The 23,711-nt window shown below is 65.1% G+C and overlaps 1 protein-coding gene across 1 annotated transcript; it reads right to left on the bottom strand.

Moving 5' to 3' along the window:
- Window positions 1-109: 109 nt before the first annotated feature.
- On the bottom strand, window positions 110-23,282 carry GAS6 (growth arrest specific 6). The gene is made up of 15 exons (XM_062193897.1): window positions 23,204-23,282; window positions 22,959-23,125; window positions 14,363-14,387; window positions 13,463-13,525; window positions 9,491-9,613; window positions 8,899-9,021; window positions 8,555-8,677; window positions 7,653-7,774; window positions 6,827-6,945; window positions 6,496-6,685; window positions 4,916-5,080; window positions 3,989-4,157; window positions 1,782-1,954; window positions 1,220-1,451; window positions 110-544 (listed from the first exon to the last, which is right to left on the bottom strand). The coding sequence occupies exons 1-15, from the start codon at window positions 23,280-23,282 to the stop codon at window positions 363-365; spliced, it is 2,055 nt and encodes a 684-aa protein (XP_062049881.1). The 3' UTR covers window positions 110-362.
- Between the last annotated feature and the right edge of the window lie 429 nt (window positions 23,283-23,711).

Here is a 23,711-nt window from a genome sequence, read left to right as displayed (position 1 = left end):
TCTGCAACTCTTCCAATCCAATAAATAAATCTTTAAAAAGAATTAAATGAGACATACTACAGATTGTTTAAAGAGGCTAACCGACAAGGAGCGGGAACGCCACACAGGGTTAAAAAGGCTTCTGTAAATATTTTATTGTCCATAGTTTAGAGTCAGAAAGAAGCATTTGGTAATAAAAATAACAGAATCATCTTCCCTCCGCTCTGCCCCACGCCCCTCCCTCCGCAGCCCGCCCACCTGGGACAGCGGCTGCAAGCATCCCTTAGTATTTACAGTATGTTACAAGGCCGGGCGGGGCAGAGCTGTGCGCGTGGCGGGGGCGGGGTCACAGTGCCGCCTCCCTCTTCCTCCCTGTTGAGCAGCTATGTGCGACCCCGACCTGCTGCGGTGGGAGCGGGGGCCGCTGCAGCCGGGGGGCAGGAGTGCGAGGTGATGTCGCTGTGTTTGTATGAGGCCTCGTCCAGGTCCAGAAGCTTCCCGTTGACCTCCAGGGTCATGCAGCCGCGGTAGAACGCAGTGACCGGCACCGAGGTCACCGGCACATCTGGGCGGAGGGGAGAGAGCAGAGGCTGTCACCGGCCTGGCAGGGGTGCTCTGGCCTGGCCTCACCACAGTAACGGCCGGGCCAGCTGCCCTTCTGCCCCAGCTGCCCCACCCCCATCTGGCTGTGGACCCCCAGGCCAGGGCCCAGGGTCACTCACACATGGGCACGCACGCACGCACACAAGCACATGCTTGCACACCAGGGCCGGCATGCAGTGCCTCCCACACTCCCCCTGCAAAACCTTGTTTGCTAAAACTAGATGGAGCTGGTGTCCGGGCTGAGACAGGGAGACATGACCCTACTGTTTGCCGCCAGCAGGAACCTGCTCCCAGCGAGGCACCATGCGGCCGGCAGGCACGGCAGGGACAGCTGCATGCCGGTGCCCCTCAGTGCGTGTGGACCAGCAGGCCCAGCCGGTGACGGGGCGGGGACATCCGGGCCTGGCCAGCCCTCTCCCTTCCCGCCTCTGACCCTCCTCGGACCCCCATGGAGGAGGGTTCTGAGCGGATGCTGCCAAGACCACGGCACGGGGCAGCCAGCACAGAGACCCACCTGCAGGCCTCCCGCCCCGAACAAAATCTGCCCCCACAGTCGCCAGCCTCTGTTCGGGCTTGGCTTGGGGTCAGCAAGTGGGGTCACAGGGAAGCTGCGGTGGGCGGCACATGGAGCCCCTACCTGGCAGTCCCCCGAGGAAGGTGCGCATGTCGCCCTGCAGCAGGTGCCTCTCAAGCAGGGCCAGCCTCTCCTGCAGCCGAGCAGCGTCCACCTCGCTCTGGCCCTTGGTGCCGTCCACTTCCAGGGTGGCCACGCCCTCCTTCAGGGAGACCGTGACCACGTGTTCCTGCCCGTCACACGCCTTGATCTCCATTAGGGCCAGGGGCACGTCCTCGATGGCCAGGACCACCAGCTGGGGGGATGGCAGGCACAGATTGAGGGTGGTGCCGGGGCAGGGGTCAGTCACAGGGGAGCCCAAGTGCATGGGGGCTCAGGGTGCTGCGGCCAAGGCCAGCCCCACATGCCGGCCGTGCGGGCCCTGCCCTGCTCTGCCCTCTGCTCCTGAGGGTGTGCAGTGAGGGCCGGCAGGAAGGCTGGGGGAGATGGGGGCTCGGGCCCCTGCCCTACCAGGCAGGGCTTTCTCGGCCGCCACACGGGTAGGGGCAGGACACGCGTGCTGTCCACTCAGCCCTGCCCCTCTGCCTGCCCACAGGGAGCCCAGGTGGGGCGGGGGAGGCTGTACCTGCTTCTTGAGCTTCTTGGTGGAGTGGTAGTCCACCAGGGCCACGGAGAGGGCGACAGTGTGGTTGGCTCCCACCAGCGCCAGCAGCAGCCCTGTGTCTGTGGCGGGCCGGATCCGAGCCACGACCTCTACTTCCCAGGTGCTGTCCGTCCCCACGTCCCGCGACGTGCGAGCTGCGATGAGAATGGCGCATTACAAGTCGATACGAGCAGAGAGGTGAGAGTGAGCTGGGCGCCGCGCTGTTCAGCAGACAGCACACCCACACCTGGCTCAGGTTCTGCCCGCATCACCTGGGCACCGGACGCCCCACGATGCTGCTGCCCCGGACGCATGGAGACCCCCCGGGCCACACAGACTGCCAGGGGCTGAGGGCTCAGGCCACGCTCCGGGGGGCTTTCTGTCTGCAGGACCACTTGAGGTCCTTGTGGCGAGAGGAGCCAGGGAAACCCGGGGGTGGGTCCCCATCATGTTCACCGACTGGCGGAGCCCCCTCCTTGCACAAGGGGGTCTGACTGGGTGCCTTGTCCACGGCTGGGTGGCTGGGCCTGAGCACTGTCCTGCGGCAGTGGAGGGCTGCACATGGGCCTGGGTTTAGGAACAGGGAGGGGCAGGGCTGCCCCAGTGGACGTGTGCGGGGAGGGAGAGCCTGGGCGGAGTAGGGCTGCAGAGCCCAGCTCCAAGCCAGGGGCACAGAGGACACTGCCAAGAGTGCTGGACAGGAGCGTCCTGGCGGGGCCTGGGGCTCCGGGGTCGGCGGCCCGGCTCTCTACCGGCTTGGCTGATTCCGTCACAGGCGACAGAAGCCTGGGCTCGAGTGGGAAGCCCAAGAGCCGTGTGGCTAAGGCCAGTGTGGACGTGCGGGACTCCCGTGGTGGTGGTGGGGTGCCGTGGCCCCAGTGCAGCCCGGTGGTCAGGATGGCCATGTGTGCTGCCTCTCAGTTCTCAGCAACTAGTTCTACTGTAAGTGTTCACCAGTTTCATAATGAAAGCAAAGAGACGGCTTTAATAAATTACAGGGTCCCTGACTGCCCCACTGTGAGACAAGGTCCCTGAACGCCTGCACCTGCTCTCCCCTGCACACCGCCCCCTCACCTGCTCTCTGCACACCGCCCTCCTGCACCTGCTCTCTGCACACCACCCTCCCGTACCTGCTCTCTGCACACCGCCCCCCTCACCTGCTCTCCCCTGCACACCGCCCTCCTGCACCTGCTCTCTGCACACCACTCCCCTCACCTGCTCTCTGCACACCACCCTCCCGTACCAGCTCTCTGCACACCGCCCTCCTGCACCTGCTCTCTGCACACCGCCCCCCTCACCTGCTCTCTGCACACCACCCTCCCATACCAGCTCTCTGCACACCGCCCCCCTCACCTGCTCTCTGCACACCACCCCCCTCACCTGTTCTCTGCACACCATCCTCCTGCACCTGCTCTCTGCACACCGCCCCCTTGCACCTGCTCTCTGCACACCACTCCCCTCACCTGCTCTCTGCACACACCCCCCTCACCTGCTCTCTGCACACCACCCCCCTCACCTGCTCTCTAACACCACCCCCCTCACCTGCTCTCTACACACCACCCCCCTGCACCTGCTCTCCCCTGCACACCGCCCTCCTGCACCTGCTCTCTGCACACCGCTCCCCTCACCTGCTCTCTGCACACCATCCTCCTGTACCAGCTCTCTGCACACCGCCCTCCTGCACCTGCTCTCTGCACACCGCCCCCCTCACCTGCTCTCTGCACACCGCTCCCCTCACCTGCTCTCTGCACACCGCCCTCCCGTACCAGCTCTCTGCACACTGCCAGCCTGCACCTGCTCTCTGCACACCACCCTCCAGTACCTGCACCCGCCACAGGGCTCTGGGAGGTCAGGTGCCCTCCAGCCCAGGTTCCTGGCAGCTGCGAAAGGAACAGGGGTGCCACCCTGGGTCCCAGCAGGGCTGGGTCCCCCTCATCTCCATTCTGTATCCTTCGGCCTCCTCCTCCTCCTCCTGCTGTTTTCTCTGCGTTCCAAGTCTGAGCGTGCTGGCGTCTGCAGGCAGGGGCTCCTACTGTGGGCCTCCTCTCATGTGGGCCTCGCTGAGTTGCTGGTGGTCGCGCTCTGAGAGCCTCTCATCCACTCGCCCAAGTCCTGACCACGTCCTCAGACCCTCCCCGCCGCCCCCGCAGAGCATCCTGCCCCCGCGCCGGCGTGGGAGCCGTGCTCACCGTACTGCAGGCTGTAGAAGGCGAAGCCGGTGCCCGGGTAGAAGGAGCCGTCCTCCACCTCCAAGAAGCACTGCATCTTAGGGTTGCCCCTCACGGTTTCCTGGATGGTGGTCTCCTCCTCGTCCAGCCAGCTCCAGCTCCGCATGCAGCCATCCAGGCGGGGGTTTATCTGGAGACAGAAGCCCACCCTGGCCCTCAGGAGGCCACACAGGGCCGTGCCCGCTCTCTCAGGCCTGTGCCGGCCACTGCTAACACGGTCGATTCCACCCACGGTGCTCGCTCTGCCATGGTCCGATCATCCCAGGACAATGCAGAGGAGCTCGGCTGCCTCTCGGGGCGGGGCCTCTGTCTTCAGCCGCTCCCCCGGCATAGCCCTGCCTGGAGGCAGCAGGGAGGTGGCGCCTGCACAGTGCTCTGTCCCTACACGGCTCCTGCAAAGCAGCAGTGGGAACGAAAGTCCAGAGGCTCTGCACCTGCTGCGTGCTGTGGGCCAGTCAGGCGGCAGGGCCGCGGCCAACCTGCCCATTGGTGCCGACGCCTCCCAAACATGCCCGTGCCTCACTCCCCTTGGTAGGGTCGCAATCCCGACATGGGGGCAGCCAGGTCCTGGCCTCACTGGCGCCACGGTGTGAGTGTGGGCTCGGAGGACTTTGAGACACCGCCAGGACCCACCTCTCCCTGAGGAAGCCCTGGCAACCCAGACGTTCCCGCGACTGTCCAGGAAGCCGCCTGTCCTAGTGGAAGCACGGCCCTGTCTCTCGCTGCAGCTGGTTGTCCCCCGAACCACGGGTCTCCTCCAGACCCAGAGCCCAGCTGCACCCGGCGTCCGCCGGCTTCTGCCAGCCCCTCGCCTCCCAGGGCGCACAGAGCCCACAGACGGGCACTGAGACCCAGGGCGGCCGGCTCGCGGTGGGGGCGGGCACTCACGGGCTGCAGGAGGCTGCTGCTGGGGATGGGGACGCCGCCCATGGTGAGGTTCAGGTGGTAGAGGCCTCGGTGCGGCCGGAACAGCTCCCGGGGCACCGCGATGTTCATGACGGCTTCCTCGTTCACCTTCACCACCAGACTGCGCGACAGCTCCTCCACGGAGACCTAAGGTCGCCCAGGGGGAAGTGGGGAGACGGCGGGGGGCACCACGCCCCCCTCAGGGGCCCCGCCCACCTCGGGAGCCCCACCCCCACCCGGGCAGGGGGCAGGGTGTGGTCACCAGGCCTCCCCATGTTTTAGGAAGACAGTACTTTCTACGGGCGGCGTTCATGGAACCACCTAACCGCTACAGCGGTGACTCTGGGGAGCCAGGGCCCAGCCACGCCCCGTGTGAGTGACGGGCTCACACCGTGGCACTGCAGACTCCACCCCACCTCGCTCACACACTGACCCTCACGCAAGTGTGGACAAGTCCAGGAAGCAGGAACCTGCCTGGCAGGGCCTCGTCACACTCGGCTCGTGCCGGGGAGAAGGCCACAGCCCTGCTCTTCTGTGGCTGCACCAGGTCGTGCCCCGGGCTGCTCACGCCTCACCCTGGTTCACTGCGGCCCCTCTGTGTGGGCGTCTCTGTGGTGCCCTGAGTGTGGCTGGGAGGCTGCCCGCCTCCCACGTGTGTGCCAGCTCTGCGTGGTCATTTGCAGTCCCTGACGGCAGTCCAGCCCGGCCGGGCTGCCAGCTGAGCCGCCACATGGGGCTTCCAGCCATGGCACGGCGCTGGTCTCCCTGGGAGCATCAGCACTCAGCAGGTTCTGGCCCTGAACAGTCAGCAGCAGAACACGGTATGTGGGGGGCGGGGGAGGTCTGTCGAGGGCCAGCCACGGCTCAGGCCACGGCTGCAGAGCGGGACTGTGGGGTGTGCCGCTCCCACTCAGGATTCCACTGGAGTCAGTGTCCTGAGACCCCAGCCCATGGAAGGGCAGCCACGCTTCCTCCTCCCTAGTGGTGCTTGCCTGTGCTCACTTTCTGCCCTGTGGCTTTGCTGGGAGCCCTACGGCCACTGCGGACACTGTGGCTGGGGGAGAAGGGCCAGGCGGGGCCACGGGCCACGTCCACGGAGCATCGGTGGGCAGAGCCCAGGGTGAGTTCTCCATTTCTCTCTCACTTCCTGCTTCCCTTCCAAACGTGGACGTCGGAAGCCTGCTTTATTTCCATTTCCAGCAACCCACTCACACTGCACTGGGCCAGTGTCCCACGGCAATGGCCCAGTGCAAGTGTGGCCAGGGGAGTCCTCAGGACGCCCACACAGGTCCCTGCCAGACCTGGGTCTTTGGTGGAGGGAGGCCTGGGGCATGGACGGTGCCCATGTGGAGCGGGCAGCCTTGGGTCTCCGGTTACCTATGCTCTGGGTCCCATGCCACGGGCTGATTGCTTGCCCTCCCTGGTGTGATGTGCAAAGCTCCAGACACAGCCAGGAGTCCCTGGGGCCGGCCCCGTGGCTCTGCTCTAGGCCACTGGTCCTGGGCTCAGGTGTGGGATGAACAGGGTTCAGGCTGGCCGGGAGGGCCGGCGGCCTCACTCACCGTCTGCCACAGGCCGTGGTTGATGGCCGGGCCACTGCTGGTGACGCGGCTCAGGCCCTGGCAGTGCAGCTGCAGCTCTAGACGCCCGGCCCGCAGGCTCAGCAGGACCCAGGTGCCGTCCGGGTCGCCGCCCACGAAGAAGAGGACGCCCTCGGGGTCAAAGGTCCGGAAGTCGAACTGGGCTACCAGCCTGCGTGGGTGAGAGACAGGTGGCGTTGCCACAGCCAGGCCTGACATCAGACAGCCAGGACTTCTTCCAGGCCCCAGGCGCCTTCCCGCCAGGGAGCCCCAGGGAGGCCCCTGACCCCGCCCCGCGCCAGCCGCTGCTCACCGCACACGCTGCAGCCTTTTGAGGCGAAGTCCGACCACGGGGGTCCGGTGGAACAGGCGGCCCAGGTACAGGGACTTCACGCTCCTGGCCACGCGGAAGGGCACGCAGGGCAGGATGTCCTGAGGCAGGGCAGGGGGCAGGGCCAGGGTCAGGGGACAGGGCCAGGGCCAGGGAGTCTCACCCTGTGTCTTGGGGCAGCCCGGCCCCAACACGCCCCTCACCTCTTCCCACCCACACCCGTCTCTTCCACTGTTATGAGCCGTCTCAAAGAAGCATGAAGGCGCATGTGCACTATAAAGCAAGAGAGAAGCGCACTCTAGAACATTCTCTAGGAAGGCAGCCGAGCCCCTGCAGGAACCAGGGCCACAGGGGCCCAGGGAGGGCTGTGCGGAGGCTCTGGGCCCAGACTCCGGGGGCCACAGCGTCCTGTCCAGGGTCTAGGGTCCACCAACCATGCAGTGACGCTGCCTGTGATGCACCTCCCAGGCAGGCACAGGGGACAGCGCTGCCCCGTTGGCATGGCCACCAGAGGGGGGCGCAGGGCACCCGTGTCTGGCAGAGCAGGGCCTCTGCTCCCTGGCCCAGCACAGGCTGGACCAAACGCACGCGACGTGTGAGGCCTCACGCGTGGCGCATGCCAGGCTGGCCCACTGTGAGTGCAGCGTTGCCACAGAGACTGATAAACACACCCAAACATCAGTCACTGCAGAGCCTGCTTGTCCCAGACCTCCCGGAGATCCCAGGAGCTCAGCCAAAGCCAGGTCCGCGGCAGCCCTGCCCCCAGCCCCAGCACGCACGGCTGGGGGAGAGGCCGCTGGTTCCCTACCTCGCAGGTGTCCATGTCCGGGGACAGCTTAAGGCCCCCGCGCCCATCACAGTGGCAGGTGTAGCTGCCCGGGGAGTTGACGCAGGTCTGCTCACAGCGCCCCTGCTGGCACTCGTCGACATCTGCAGCCAAAGGCACAGGTGGGGGGGGGGGGGGGACCTGGGAATCCGGCCTCCCCAGCCACACAGCGGAGGCCCCGCCTGCCCTTCCCAGGGTTGTTCCGGCCGGCTGAGGACACCCAGAACATGCCACGCCCACGCATGCTGCCAGGGGGTCGCAGGGGCCCGAGGAAGTTACCAGACAGAAGGCGGTCCAGGGACCGAGAAGCCTTCCCCCAGCACCGTCTCCTCATGTGACCCCCCGCCCTCACTGGGCACCCACCACGGTTCTTTGTGGCTTCCAGGAAGCAAGAACAATAACCCCGGAGACACGGCAGACCCACGTGAGAAACAGCCATTCGGAGCGTCCTGACACGTGGGAGAAGCCCGGGTGGGCCGGAAAGCTGGGAGGGGGTCTTCCTCCATCTGGGATGGGCTAGAGCCCGGCAGGCATGTGTGTTCATGTGCACATCTACATGTATGGGAGTGTGATATGTACGTGTGTGGGGGCCGATGTGTGCACAGGTGTTTGAGTGTTGACAGGTAACACTGCTGCCTGTGCACAGATGTGGGGTGGCTCGTGCATGTGTGTCTGTACACATGTGTGTGGCTGGTGGCAGGTGCAGCCGTCCGTGGCTGACGCCCCTCTGATTCAGGGGCGCAAACTTTCCCAACCTTTGTCTGTTCACGGCTTCCCAGACACGGGAGCATGGCTGGCACTCACACGGCAGGCACTTGGCCCCACGTCTGTGTCTGGGCTCAGGGCCAGGGGGAGGCGGGCTGGGGGCCGCGAGGCGAGGGTACCTCGGCAGGCCTTCTCCTGGGAGCTGTAGGTGTAGCCCGCCTCGCACCGGCAGGAGTAGGAGCCCGGCAGGTTCTCGCACCGCGCCGACCCGCAGGTCTCCGCTTCGGCGCATTCGTCCACATCTGTGGGCAAGAGCAGGGCAGGACGGCGCTGCGGGGGCGGCAGCCGCGGGCTGGGGGGCGCCTGTGTCGGGGCGGTGTGGTGACCGCAAGCCGAGCCAATCCCCGCTCGCTGCTGGGCACTAGGGCTGCGGGGGGGGGGGGGGGGGGGCGCCAGGCGGTCCTCCCGCCCTGCACGACGTGACCCCTCCCGGAGGGGCAGGAGCCTGGGGGCGGGGCCTCACCTTGGCAGGTCCTCCCGTCCGCGCCCAGCGCGAAGCCGCTGTGGCAGGCGCAGTGGAAGCTGCCGGGGTGGTTGCGACAGACTTGGCTGCAGCCGCCGTTGTCCTGGCCGCACTCGTTGATATCTGGACCCAGAGCAGAGTGAGCGGCTCTGCGGCGCGCGCCCCGCCCCCGCCCCGGCCTGCCTCTTCCCCGCGCGGGGGGCGCCCCCGGCTCAGCTGGGCAGGCGCCCAGTGCACACGGGGAGGGGGCGCTGCAGGAGTGGAGGACAGCCTTGGGCCCCGCCCGGCCGCCACGTGGCCCACACCTGAGCAGCCCCCTCCCGGCCGCTGCCAGACCCTCCCCCAGACAAGGCTGAACCGGCGCCGGGGGCTTCTCTCCTGCAGGTTTTCTCACCGAGGGCCTGGTTACCCTCAGGGGGCGTCAGAGGCCACACTGTGCCCCTTCATGGGGGGGGTGTCCCTTCCTCCGACTCCAGGCCCAGGCCCAGGGCGCACCCTGGCTGTAGCTCCTGGACGCTTCTCTGTGGGCGGGGTCAAGGCGGTGCTGTGGGCGGGGCCTGGATGCTGAGACACTGGGAGGGGGAGGTCTCACCTGTGTCGCACAGCCGGCCCCCCCAGCCGGCTCGGCACAGGCAGAAGAAGTTGCCCATGAGGTCTTGGCACACTTGGGTCCCCGTCTTCTCACAGGGGTTCGGGGTGCACTGGTCAGGCAGGTCTGAGGTGGAGGACACAAAGGTGAGGCTGGCATGAGCGGCTCCCAGTGGGGATCTGAGGGGCTGAGGCCGGCCCAGGGTTCCCCACTACAGCCCAGGCTGAGGGTCAGCTGGGAGGAGCCATGGGCAAGGAGGGAGGGGCTGCGGGCCAGGTGGGAGGAGCCATGGGCAAGGAGGGAGGGGCTGCGGGCCAGGTGGGAGGAGCCACGGGCAAGGAGGGAGGGGCTGCGGGCCAGGTGGGAGGAGCCATGGGCAAGGAGGGAGGGGCTGCGGGTCAGCTGGGAGGAGCCACGGGCAAGGAGGGAGGGGCTGCGGGCCAGGAGGGAGGAGCTATGGGCAAGGAGGGAGGGGCTGTGGGCCAGGTGGGAGGAGCCACGGGCAAGGAGGGAGGGGCCAGGGGTCAGGTGGGAGAAGCCACGGGCAAGGAGGGGCTGTGGGTCAGGTGGGAGGGGCCGTGGGCAAGGAGGGAGGGGCTGTGGGCCAGGTGGGAGGGGCCGCGGGCAAGGAGGGAGGGGCTGCGGGTCAGCTGGGAGGAGCCATGGGCAAGGAGGGAGGGGCTGCGGGCCAGGTGGGAGGAGCCATGGGCAAGGAGGGAGGGGCCGTGGGTCAGGTGGGAGGAGCTATGGGAAAGGAGGGAGGAGCTGTGGGCCAGCTGGGAGGAGCCACGGGCAAGGAGGGAGGGGCGTGGGTCAGGTGGGAGGAGCCACCTGGTGCCCGCACCCTAGTGAGGGCGGAGCTTCCAGGGGATGCAGAAGCCCCCACCTACAGAGTCCCCTCCACAAGCTTTCTCCTCAGGGTGCGGCCGCAGTGAGACGGCTCCGGCCAGGTATGGGCAGGCAGAGGCTCGGGGCCTGTGGTCAGAGATGCGGTTACAGCTGCCCAGCGCTGGCCCAGGCGTTCTTCACAAACACAGCTGAGGCGCGCCTGGCAGGGCCCCAAGGGTGCCGCGGCCGAGAGGGAAGCTCCCCTGAGTGCCATTGCACAATCCGAGGTTCGGGAAGTCTGTGCAAAGAGCTGTCATTGTGCCCAGCGCTCAAAGAACCCTTTCATGGCCAGCAGGGCAGATGTGGCCCCGGAGGGCAGAGCGCACGTGCGTGGCTGCAGGGGCACCCCCCCCCCCGGGAGCCAGGGCTGCAGCACGTGCAGGGCCCAGCTCTTGGAGAAGGGCAGCGTGTGGAGCTCGCCGCACAGAAAGGGGGCCACTGCCCGCCCCTTCGCCCCCGCCTGTGACCCTGCGTCGCCTGTTTCTGTGTCTTCCTCTCACGGAGACCCGCGTCTCCAAGTCCCCTCCAATGCGCCTCCTTCCTTCTCCCGGGTCCAGGGTGAACCGCCACACCCAGACTCTGGCACACAGTGCCTGTGGGGTGTGGGCCTGCAGCACTGGCCCTGGCCCAGGTGAGGGTGACCTGCTGCCCTCGAGGCTGTGGTCGCCGGCCAGCTGGCCGCCGAAGCTGCCCTGGCCCAGGCGGCCACACTCACAGCTCCCAGGAGCGAAGCCCACGGCCTCACAGCAGGCTGGGTGAGGAATGGGGCCCTGGTCTCAGGCTAGGCTCCTTCAGCTCATCCAAGGCTTTTGGGCCAACCCGTCACCAGCACAGGCTCCCCTCGGCACCCAGGGAGGTCTGGGCGGGAGCTCTGGGGAGCCACGTCGTTGCTCGGGAGCCCCCGTGGCATGCCTCAGGGACTCTTGCTTTCACACACACTTGTGAGTGCAGACGGAGCGCCAGTCTGCGCCCGCTGTTTCGGAAGCTCACTACGTGCACGAGCACTGCTCATTTACCCCTAAGGGTGCAGAGACGTGGTCCAGCACCCAGAGTCCCGGGGAGGAGGACGGGGAGCGGGTTCTGCACCATCCACAGGCATCCTCAGCTGGCAGAACCCCGTCTCCGAGACTGGCCCTGGCTTCCTTCCTCACCACTGCCGAGGCTGTAGCTTGGGGTCTGGCAGCCACAGCGCTTTGGACACAAAGGATTAAGCCAACCAAGGACTAACGAAGTGAATAAAGCAGTATCTAGACTAGCATTAAACGAGTGGGTAGACTAGTCTCTAGACTAGTGGACAGACCTGTGTCTCCAGAGTAGCAGACAGACTGGCTAGTGGACAGATTAGTGGGTAGTGTTTGATCAGTGGATAGATTAGTGGATGGGTCAGTGGATAGATTAGTGGATGGACTGGTGGAAAGGACTCAAGTGAAGAAGTTCTGAGAGTCAGGAGCAGACACGTGTTGGGAAGCTATGCTGGGGCAGGACCACCCGGGTAGACACAGCTGGGTGCCGCTCCCTCTCCCCCTCTGTCCCTGAACACAGAGCCCCAAAGGACCACTGTCAGGGAGCATTTCCACTCAAATACTTGGCTGCGATGTCTACTGGGATGTGACGGGGGCTTAGCTTGGCTCAGGGCCGTTCTTGGGAGCCCCCCCACCGAGCCCTGCTCCTAGGAGCACTGTGCCCCCTCTTGTTTTCGGCTTCCTCTCAGACCCAGGGGACGAGCTGCAATGGTGTCTGACACAGAGCAGGCGCCCAGCGGGAAGTACGTGGGCATGCTGGGGACAGCGGTGGAGAACCGAGAGCTCGCCAGGCCCGAGGCCCCTCACGATGGGGCAAGTGCTGCAGCATGCCCCAGATGCCAGGCCCTGGCCCTCGTGACAGAGGCCTTGTCGGGGCTGTGCCGGACACAAGCTGGGGTGGGGCAGGGAGGCCTGAGCCAGCGGCCACAGCTCGTCCAGGCCCTGTGCAACACGTGAGTCCCAGCTGGGCCCTTGGGCCGGCAGAGAGGAAGGAAGGTGACACCACCCCTCGCGACCACCGCTTGGCAAACCCTGGATCACACGCGGCTGCCAGTGCCAGGCGTTTGGCTGAGGAAAGCCACATGGTGAGTGGAAAAAGGGAGGGAGTGACCCCCTCCACCCCGGGCTTTGGGCCACCTTCAGGCTTGCAGTGCCTCCTCCCAGCAGCTCCTGCGGCGGCTGACGCCTTCCCGGGCCCGTGGGGTGTGGGCTCCTGGGACCTGCAAGGGCCAGGCTGGGATGGGATTTGGCCTCTTTTGGCAAACTCAGGAATGAGCTCTGAGGCCACTGCTGGAATTTGGCAACTGTGATAAATCCAGCCACGGCACCAGAGGGCTTCCGAGGCGGAGGGGGGAGGAGGAGGAGGAGGAAGAGGAGGAGCAGCCCACACATCCCCAGGGCCAGGCTCGTGGTGGCCCCGCCGGGCGCGTCCTCCAGGTCGTCCTTGCGGACTCTGCAGGCTGCACGCTGGGCAGCTCGCCAGGAGCCAAGTGCCTTTGTGACTGCAGCACGAGGGCCCTGGCCACCCGCCCAAGGCCGTCCTGCCCTCTTTCGGGGGGAGAGTTTGCAGCCCCGGCAGACCGTGCCGGAGCAGGCAGAGGCATGGGCCCTCTCAGGGAAGAAACCGGGGAGCCCAGCTCCCCTGGAGAAGGCGCCGTCGCTACACGAAATCTGAAGGGACTCCATGAGGCAACCAAGAGCCAGTGGGACCGACTTCCCCCTCGGCCACCCCCGCAGCCCACTCCCCGGGCGGCGGGACCCCCGACGGCCGCCTCCCAATGGCTGCTCAGAGATGATAACCAGAAACACACTTGACCCAAGAAAACTGCCCAGAGGGACGAGACGAAGGGTCTCCCGGGGACGGGAGTGGGCTCTGCTGGGGGTGGGGAGCAGCGGGGTGCGGCCCATGTTCAAGAGAAGGGGGGGTGCTGAGGACCCGCGGGGGCGCTCGCCCTTCACGCCCTTGTGGATGCCTGATTTTTATAAAGCAACCTCCTGGCTTAACGAGGACGTCTGGTGGGAGGGAGCAGGGCTCTGCCTGCAGGGAGGCGGGAGGGGGACTCACTCTGAACGCAGGTGACGAAGTCCGGGCTCTTGGTGTAGGGGGAGCCATACTTGGTGATGCACTCTGCAGAGAGACACTGGCGTTAGGGCCCCGCGAAGGCCAGGTCACCGCCCTCAGGCCAGGCTCGCGGTTGCTGATGTGGGGCATCTGACGGCCTGCCCCTGAGCCGGAAGACACCTCTGCTGGGCGGGCAGCCAGGCTCGGCCTCCGGCACACTCCTCGTGCTGCACAGCCTGGGCTCTGACAGCCAGAGCTGGACACCAGAGGGAGACAGGGCAGCCCCGCCCGCCTACAGCCGGGAGCAGGGGGAGTGTGGTTTGGGACCCCGCTGGGGCTGCATGGATGGGTGTAGCCCCACGAGGTAGGCCTGCCCAGGGACAAACACACCACCCTGCCTTGCCCTTCAGCAACCCGCTGGGGCCTACTTGGTGCTGCGAGGACAGAAGCCAACACATTTATCAAAATGCATTGGGTCAAGAGAAGGAGGACCAAGGGTGCAGGCTCTCCTTAGCAGCCACGCAGGCCCAGAGCTCTGCATGGCGCTCCCTCAGCAGGCAGCTCCCAGGGCAGGGCCACCCCAGCTCCCGCTGTCTCCCAGGCCCTCTCCACCGGCAGACCCCGCCCCGGGCACCCAGCTGTCCTGGGGAGCTGCCGCCCCTTCCCGTTCCTCAAATACACAAAAACCTTTCCCGCTGTTGTCCGTTTCAGGAAAGATGGCAGGGTGCAGAGGCTGGGGTCACAGCGGCACCACACGACGGCCAGCCCGCACAAAGCCCAGCCGGTGCGGGGTGGGGGGTGCTCCTGGCCGCTGGCTGCCCAAGCCGCGTGCCCGCCCCCTCCAGGAACTGGGGACGGCACTGCTCCTCCGGCTATGCCTGAACAGCTGCAGTCGAGACTTACCTAAGTATCTTGGATAAAAATAGTCCTGTGGAAAGAGAGACAGGACCGGTCAGTGGTCCAGCAAGGGCTGCCAGACAGCACCAGGATCTGGTCGCTGCCCCCAGCCTCGGGGGGCCGCTCGCCCAGAAAGTGGCGCTGGCCAGGCCAAAGGTCAGGCAGGAGCCAGCTGGCTATGGCACAGACCTCGGTGACACAAGCAAAGCAATGCCACTCACAGCCCCTTGGAAAGCGCCACTCCACGCGTCGGGGGAGGCACACCGGCAGTCTGAGGCAGGCGGACAGCCTCTCAGAGACCAGAGGCCTTGCGCACCTGATGTCACACGGCGTCGCATGCACACAACAACCTGGCTGGGTGAGGCTGTGGCTGCAGTCAGAGCTTCCTGTATCCCTGGGCCTGGGCCAAGGGCCCCTGGAGACTGCAGGATCCTCTCGCCATAGCCCGACTCCAGGGCCATCAGCTGGTAAAAGAGGTCTGCAGCCCCGGGGTCAGCTTCATGAATAGCCTGGCCCTAAACAAGCTACTGAAACCCTGACCCGGCACCAGCATCTTCACACCAGGCTGTGATATTTCACGGAGGTCGGAGGTCACGGGGAGGGCCGGATGCTCAGGGTCAGCAGAACCAGGAGCCACTCTTCCCCTGCTCCCCTCATGGCCCCTTGCACACACTTGCAGCTCCTCGGCTCCTCGCTCAGCCTCCCTCGCCGCCTTCCAGGCTCACCTGCCCCGTGCTGTCTCACTGCTCAGGGGTGGTCGGCAGTGCTGCAGTCACTTGGAAAGACGTGCTCAGGTGCACCCTGGTCAGGACGGGGTGTCTTTCAAGGAACAAAGCGGCCGGGGCAGCTGACGCCCTGAGAGGGGCTGGGAGTTGGCACCCCCTCCCCAACTCCAGTGCACTCACCTGGGTCCAAGACCTAGGGTATGGGCCAGGTAGGGGCAGCCAGCAGGAAGCCAGCACCTCCTGGGTGGAAATGGGGCCTTTTGTCACCTGACTGTTCCCCCAGGGGCTGCCACTACTTTGTTTAAACTGCTGAAGACAGGAAGCGGTGGGCCATGGTTCAGGCTACTACTCCTTAAAGCAATCGGCTACACCTACCTGCCTCCCAGTACCTGAGCAAATGGACAGATGGATGGATGGGTGGGCAGACAGCGTATAGATGGGTGGGCAGACAACGGGTGGAAGAATGAGTGGGTAGATGATGCCTGAATGAATGAATGGGTGAGTGAATGAATGCGTAGATTGGTGGTCAAACATCGGGCCTACAAATCTCAAGACAGTGCACTAGGTTCTGGACTTTTTTTAAAAGACGTATTTATTTATTTGAAAGGCAGAGTTACAGAGGCAGAGAGAGATTGATCTTCCAGCCACTGGCTCACTCCACAAATGGCCACATGGCTGCAGCTGGGCCCATCTGAAGCCAGGAGCCAGGAGCCTCTTCCAGGTCTCCCACACGGATGTAGGGGCCCAAGGATTTGGGCCATCTTCTACTGCTTTCCCAGGCCATAGTAGAGAGCTGGGTTGGAAGTGGAGCAGCCGGGACTCGAACCAGTGCTCATATGAGATGCCATCACTGCAGGAGACGGCGTTACCCCTGGGCCCTCGGTTTCACAGGCTGACAAGGTGACTGGAGACATCAGCCCTTCCTGCCACCCCACAATCACCCAGCAAGGCGACATGGCCCTGGTGTGCAGCGTCCACTGCACAGGGCGCAACACTGAAGTCTCCAGGGGACCTGCCCAGTGACCATTCTGGCAGGCGCTGCACAGAGCACACCTGAGGTCCAGGGTCCTCATGCCAGAGGCGAGCTGGGGCCCCAGACCCCGCCCTCTTGGAGCCTGCTGGCTGCACCCGCTCCTCCATTCTGTACTTGTGGCCCAGTGCACTGTCCAGGAGCCAAGCTCGGGGGTGGAGGTCTGATCTGAGGCCCCATATGTGTGTAGAACCACAGAACGTGTCCCGATGAGCCGAATCCTCGGCCTCAGGGACCGGCACTCCTGCCCACCCTGTCTGCTCCGTGCCAGCAGCGGCCATGGCAGGAACAGGTGTGTGGCAGGCCCAAGATTTCCTGCACGTGCCCAGAACGTCCACCCCTGCAGGACCCAGGAGGGTCTTCATTCCTTCAGAGCCCCGGAGGACTGGCCCGGCCACCTGGCCACCGGGCGTCTGTGCCCAGGCACCAGGGCTCTGCAGGTTCTGAAGCGGCCTCGTGACCCTGACGAGGGTCATCCACCCATGCTGGGGTGCAGAACAAGGGGTCCCACATGGGCCGACCGCTGCAGGCTTGTCTGGGGGCCCCTGGCCCCTCCATGCCTTAGTCACAGCTCCAGGAGTTTCCTGGGACCTCCAGTGGGAGCCGGCCCCTTCCCAACACGGCGAGAGCCAGCTTGAGAGGGTCCTGTCCCACACACCCGTCACTGGCCCTGCTGATCGAGAGCCAGCAAGGCTGCCCACCCCTTCCTCAGAGCTGCACAGAGGGGGCCAGTGCTGTGGTGCAGTGGGCTGTCTCCACCTGCAGTGCCAGCATCCCATATGGGTGCCGGTTTGAGTCCCAGCTGCTTCACTTCCGATCCAGCTCTCTGCTATGGCCTGGGAAAGCAGTGGAAGATGGCTCAAGTCCTTGGGCTCCGGCACCCACGTGGGAGACCTGGAAGAAGCTCCTGGCTCCTGGCTTAGGCCTGGATCAGCTCTGGCTGTTGCAGCCATTTGGGGAGTGAACCAGAGGATAGAAGACCCTCTCTGTGTCTGTAACTCTCTCTCTCAAGTAAATAAACAAACTCTTTTAAAAAAAAAAAAAAAGCTGCATGCAGGTGGCTCAGGTGCTGAGTTTCCTGCCGGGACAGGTTCAGGCGTGGCCTCCGGGTCTCAGTGCTGGGGGCTGGGCGGCTCTGTGCAGGATGCCGGCAGGGACCCCTGGTGGGGCTGGTTAGGGTTTCCTGGGCGCTTTCCACTCCGATTTGGGGCAATCCCTTCACCATGTCCCACCACCGTGAGTGAGCTGTGCCCGTCCCTTACTCAAAGTGAGTCGGTCCCTCGGTGCCAGAGCCCAGCCAGGGCCGCCTGTGCCTCTCACAGCTCTGCACCTGGAGGGCCGGTCAGCCTCCTGCCACCGGCGCAGGGGGATGGGAAATTCATGGCGTTCTGAGCCACGAGTGCCGACAGAGCCACGGCAGACGGATGGCAGAATCACCGTCCGCTCCTCCCCCAACTCTGAAACAAGACACAGCCCTGACCGTCCAGCCTGAGCTGAAGACAGGTGCCCGGACAGACGCCCCCAGATGGCAGGGTTCCGATTGGCCACCAGGCAGCAGGAGCCAGGGCTGAGGACCCGGCTGGGAGGCTGTACCCACCAGACGGGACAGTGGCCGGGGCCAGAAGCAATGGCCACAGCCACACGTGGTGGGAGTGGAGCCACAGCCACAGCCGAGGCTGAGATAGGGGGCAGCGATGAGAGAGAAAGGGTGCCGGCCAGCTCCCACTGGTGCCACCGTCCTAGGCAGCCAGGTCCTCAGCTGCTTCCGGGGCACCTGGGCAGGGTCTTTCTTGCACCTTTCAGGGTCTTTTGGGAAGACAAAGCAGTACTCCCTCCAACCTCAGAAGGCACAAGGCGGCTGAGGCTACAGCACCGCCCCCAGGCAGGGCCGGCCTCTCTACAAGAGGTGACCATCACGGCCCCCAGACTCGCTGGCCTTGGCGTGCTCCCCACCCCAGCACAACCCAAGCAGGTGTCGAAGAATTCTGGGCAGGCGCCCAGCGCGGGACAGAGATGCAGGCTTGGGGACACGTGGGGAGATGTACCTGGTTGTCACGGGCACGGATGCTGGGAGCACTAGACTCCATCCCTAACTTGGGACAGGCCGGAGGAAGACGGGCGACAGGTGCGCCCGCCAACCAGGGGCAGTGGGGGCTGCATCTGCTCCTTCCTAGGAGTGACTGGAACAGGTGCAAAGTGGACTCTCGCGGTCGGGGCCAGAGGTTGGGTTCACCGTGAAGTCACCACACACAACCACCACCAGGAAGCATGTGACACCCGCACCACGGAAGCAGCTGCCCCTTCCAGCCCAGCCTGGATGCAAGTGCCAGGGGCTTGGCCCTTCACCGCGAGTCTCAGGGAACGAGCTAGGACAGGGCCCCCAGAACAGAGGGCCCGGGGGAGAGGCCTTGGCTGCCTGTGGGGCAGAGACCCAAGCAGGCGCTGAGGGGCTGCAGGATTGCAGGATGGTGGGGACCCTGCCTCGCTTCTCAGTGATCTGATGCAGCTCATCGGGTCTGCTCCAACCCCAGTCATAGGAGAGAAGCATGTGTGCGAATTTGTGTGCCCGTGTGCTCTGTGTGTATATGTGGCTGTGTCTGCCTGCGTGTAGACATCTGCGTACCCTGTGCTGTGCACGTGTGCACACGCATGTGACAGCGTGCATGTGTCTTCATGTGTATCTGCACACATGTGTGGCTGTGCATGTGTCTATGTGCATCTCTGTGTGGCTGTGCATGTATGTGCATGTGTCCATGCGCATCTGTGTGCCCGTGCATGTATGTGCATGTGTCCATGTGCATCTCTGTGTGTGGCTGTGCATGTGTGTGCATGTGTCTCCATGTGCATCCGTGCGTGTGTGTGCCTGTGCATGTATGTGCACGTGTCCACGTGCATCTCTCTGTGTGCCCGTGCATGTGTGTGCACGAGTCCACGTGCATCTCTCTGTGTGCCCGTGCATGTGTGTGCACGAGTCCACGTGCATCTCTCTGTGTGGCTGCGCATGTATGTGCACGTGTCCATGCGCATCTCTGTGTGTGGCTGTGCATGTGTGTGCATGTGTCTCCATGTGCATCCGTGTGCCCGTGCATGTATGTGCACGTGTCCATGTGCACGTGTGCTGTCCATGTGTGTCACTGTGCATTAGTGCTAGTATGCTCATGCGCCTGTCTGTGCATCCATGTGCCTATGTATTTGTGCTGTGCATATGTATGACTGCACACGTGTGAGTATGTGCACACATATAAAGTACATGTGTTTCTGTGTCTGAACGCATACATGTGCAAGTATGTCAGCACATGAGTGGATGTCACCCTGCCCACCAGGGGCCAGAGTCTGAGGGTCTCACCAACAATTGGGGGCCTGGGAGGGTGGCCACTTTCCGAGGGGGTGCCCCTCTCCAAGCTGTCCCTGAAGTGTCCACAACTGCAGGCAATAGGGCCTGGAGGGAGGCGCAGGTCCAGATAAGGCTGGCTGGACACAGACTTGAAGACTGTATCCGCGGGGCCTGCGCTGTGGCTCAGGGGGTTAACGCCCTGGCCTGAAGCGCTGGCATACCATATGGGCGCCGGTTCGAGTCCAGGCTGCTCTACTTCTGATCCAGCTCTCTGCTGTGGCCTGGGAAAACAGTGGAAGATGGACCAGTCCTTGAGCCCCTGCACCCACGTGGGAGACCGGGAAGAAGCTCCTGGCTCCTGGCTTTGGATCGGCACAGCTCCAGCCGTTGTGGCCATCTGGGGAGTGGACCATCGGATGGAAGACCTCTCTCTCTCTCTCTGCCTCTCCTCTCTGAGTAACTCTGACTCAAATTAATAAATAAACCTTAAAAAAAAAAAAGACTGAATCTGAAATCCCACCAGAAAGCTCATCCCAGCAGTGGAGCAGGCCCAGCACGCTTGGGCTGGGGGAGGCAGGGGGTGGCGAACAAAGGGGGCGGCACAGCCGGAGGCAGAGACAGGCAGAGGCAGAGGTGGGGAGGGCTGGGGTGGGGGTGGGGTTGCTGAGGCAGAGGCAGCAGCAGAGGTGGAGAAGGTGGGGGAGGGGGAGGGGGAGGCAGAGACCGAGGCAGGGGGCGAGGGGGGAGGGGTGGGGTGGGGAACAGAGGCCGAGGCAGGAGGGAATGGGGGTGGGGGAAACTGAGGTGGGTGAGAGGAGGCAGAGACAGCAGCAGTAGGCAGAGGTAGGGAGCAGCGCCCCCGCCCCGGGCTCACAGGCTCAGCCCGCCGCGCCACCCCTATTCTGCACAAAGAACTCTGGGATCCCCAGAACTGAGGCCTGGATTTTTTTCTGGCCCAAGGAGCAGGCTGGGGTCAAAGTGCGTGGGCAGCCACCCGCCGCCCAGGCTGTGTCAGTCTCTGCAGATCCTTCCGGAAGCAGAGGTGACTGCCCAGATCCTATCAGGCGCTGGAAAGGATTCAGTAAACAGGCGGCTCAGCCCTGAGGCCCAGGGAACCAGGAGCCCCCGGGGAGGTGCCCGGAAGCAGAAGTAGCGACCTGGGCAGAAGGAGATAAGGAGGAGCCGGGCCTGCCAGACACGCGGCGGGGAGCCAGGGAGAGCCGGCGAGAGCCGCAGCAGCTCCAGAGGGAGGGGCAGCCTGAGGAATGCAGGGAGAGGCCGAGCCCTAAACCCCAGGTGGCCAGGGCCTCCAACGCCCACCTGCTGGGGGGCGGGTCTGCGGCATCAGCCGGTGGGCTCACTGAGCCCCGCCCCAGGCCCGGAAGTCGGCGCAGAGCCAGGCCCGACCGCGTGTTTGGCTGTTGCACAACGGCGATAGGAGCCACGTCCAAGGGCAGGGAAAGTGAAGGGAGACTGCAGTCACTGGCTGTCCCTCCGTACGGCCTCAGCCTCGGCTCTGCTGGCTGCCAACGGTGTCTGGACAGCTGCCTCTCGCGGGGCAAGGGACACAGGGGAGCCAAGGACCCCTGACAGGTGGACACCCAGTCTGCAGGCCCAGAGCTGGACGCCGGGAGCAGCCTCTCCCTGGAGAAGAGCAGGGAAGGCGACACCCGGGGGTGCAGGGTGCTCAGGGCAGGCACGCATGGGGGCAACGCCTGGGCCTGGGGCACACATCAGGGCCTGGGGCACACACCGGTGGGGGGGGGCCTGGAGCTGGGTCCTGGGAAACAGTGACTGCTCTGATGGGGCCACACTGGGCTCCCAGGACAGCCGGGGAAAGGCCGCTGGCACAGAAACCAGTGCCAGGGCCCGGGCTGGGGGTGCCCCTCACTTCCTGTCTTTATGCACAGCTTTGCAAATAAGACATACAAGCCGTGAAATCAGGCACAGGAGCCAGACTCACGGGTCCGGAGCTGCAGCAGGCAGGGCTCCATGGCTGGGGTGGCCTGGCCTCAGCTCTGCCCCCACAGCCCACCCCACACTGGGCATTGCAATCCCCCAGGTGAGGGGCCCCAGGGACCCCACACTGCAGCTAGGACAATGCAGCGAGGACCTTCAGAGACCTCCTGCCTCGGCCGATCACCATGAAACAGACAGGAAATCCAGGAAAACCTCCAGCCACAGGGGCCTCGGCACAGCCAGGGGTGAGCACGCGTGTAAGAAAGGGGACCCAGGAGGGCCGGCCAGCCGACCAGGCCCTACGGTGAGTCACCATGTGGCCACTCCTGCTCCCACGTGATACCACCTCATCCCAGGGGAGCTCCACAGAGAAGCCCAGCTGAGCCCCAAACTGCTGAGAGAGCACCAGGTGACAACGCCTTGCAGCCACTGTGACTGCCACACACACCCCTTCCCTCCTGCGCACATGCTGCTGTGACTCTCTCTCTCTCTCTCACACACACACACACACTGTCCACTCCATGCACACGGGGCTGTGACTGTCTCTCTCTCACACACACCATCCCCTTCATGCACACGGGCTGTGACTGTCTCTCTCTCTCACACACACACACACACACACCATCCCCTTCATGCACACGGGCTGTGACTGTCTCTCTCTCACACACACACACACACACACTGTCCACTCCATGCACACGGGGCTGTGACTGTCTCACACACACACACACACACACACCATCCCTTTCATGCACACGGGCTGTGACTGTCACACACACACACACACACACCATCCCCTTCATGCACACGGGCTGTGACTGTCACACACACACACACCATCCCCTTCATGCACATAGGCTGTGACTATCATTCACACACACACACACACACACACACCATCCCCTTCATGCACACGGGCTGTGACTGTCACTCACACACACACACACACACACACACACACCATCCCCTTCATGCACACGGGCTGTGACTGTCACACACACACACACACACACCATCCCCTTCATGCACACGGGCTGTGACTGTCACACACACACACACCCCATCCCCTTCATGCACATAGGCTGTGACTATCATTCACACACACACACACCATCCCCTTCATGCACACGGGCTGTGGCTGTCACACACACACACACACACACACACACAGGCCGCTCCCTGTCTGTTGTCCTCGCAGGATTCCGCAGTTGCGTTTTCCGAGCTGCAGCTGCAGGCAGTTTCTGCGGGATCTTGGGATTCCTCTTTCTTTGGGGACGCCCCGCATCGCGCCTGTGCCCCTCACCTCCCAACCCGCAGAGGAGGCAGGGAGCCAGGGAGCGCCAGGGGGAGAATCCTCGCGGTTCGGTCACGGTTTGCAAACGGACACCTGGTTCCTTGCTGGGGAGGCGCAGCAGGGTGCGGACCCCGCCCCGCCCGGCCAGAGGAGGACGTGGGTCCCCGGGAGCGGCCCACGAGCTGCGGGCGCCGCCCCGCAGCTTCGGGCGCCCTCGGGGCCGCGCGCCCGCCCCGGGACTCCCGCGCGCCCGCACTCACCGTCTCCGGGTCGTTCTCGAACACCTCGCGGGCCTCCTCCTTGCTGCACAGCTCCTCCACGCACTCCCTCTCCAGGTGGCCCTGCTTGGCCTCCTCGAAGACCTGGTAGGCACGGCGCTGCCTGGGCCGCAGGAACTGCGCGGCCTCGCGCGCCCGCAGCAGCACGGCTGCGGGAGAGAGGGGCGCGCGGTCAGGCCGCGCCCGGCCCGGAGCGCGCGGGGGCGCGGGGCGCGCGCGGCACTCACTGGGCGCCGACTCCGAGGCCAGCAGCAGCAGCAGCAGCGCCGTGCCCAGGGCGGCGGCCGGCCCGGGCGCGGGCTGCATGGCGGGGGCCGGGCGGGCGGCCGCGAGCGCGCGCGGTCAGAGCTCCCGGGAGGTCGCAGGGGGCCGAGGGCGCCGCGGGGCAGCGGCTCCCGTCATCCTGTCCAGCGGCCCTGAAGGTCACATCCCGACAGCGGCGGCGGCGGCCCGGGCGCGCCGGCTGCTCTGGGCGGGGGCGGCGCGGCCGGGGGCGGGGCCGGCGGCCGTGCGGCTGCAGGGCTCGGGCTGGGAGGCGCGGGCGGAGCGCTCCAGCCGGTTTTCGCCGGGAAGCTCCGAGACTCTGGGCGAAAGCAGGTCACCCAGGACGTGGCGATCTCCACGCAGGCCGGCTGGGCCCGCGCGCGCTTGCGGTGGCCGCGTGTCCGGGTCGCAGTGACCTCCCGGGGCGCGAACGTGGCTGCGTGCTCGGCGCCCGGCACGTCCCCGGCATCC

The sequence above is a fragment of the Lepus europaeus genome, chromosome 6 (assembly GCF_033115175.1).
Source record: "Lepus europaeus isolate LE1 chromosome 6, mLepTim1.pri, whole genome shotgun sequence".
NCBI classification, from domain to species: domain Eukaryota; kingdom Metazoa; phylum Chordata; class Mammalia; order Lagomorpha; family Leporidae; genus Lepus; species Lepus europaeus.
The sequence above is the reverse complement of the archived record's forward strand: the minus strand, read 5'-3'. Positions and strand labels throughout refer to the sequence as shown.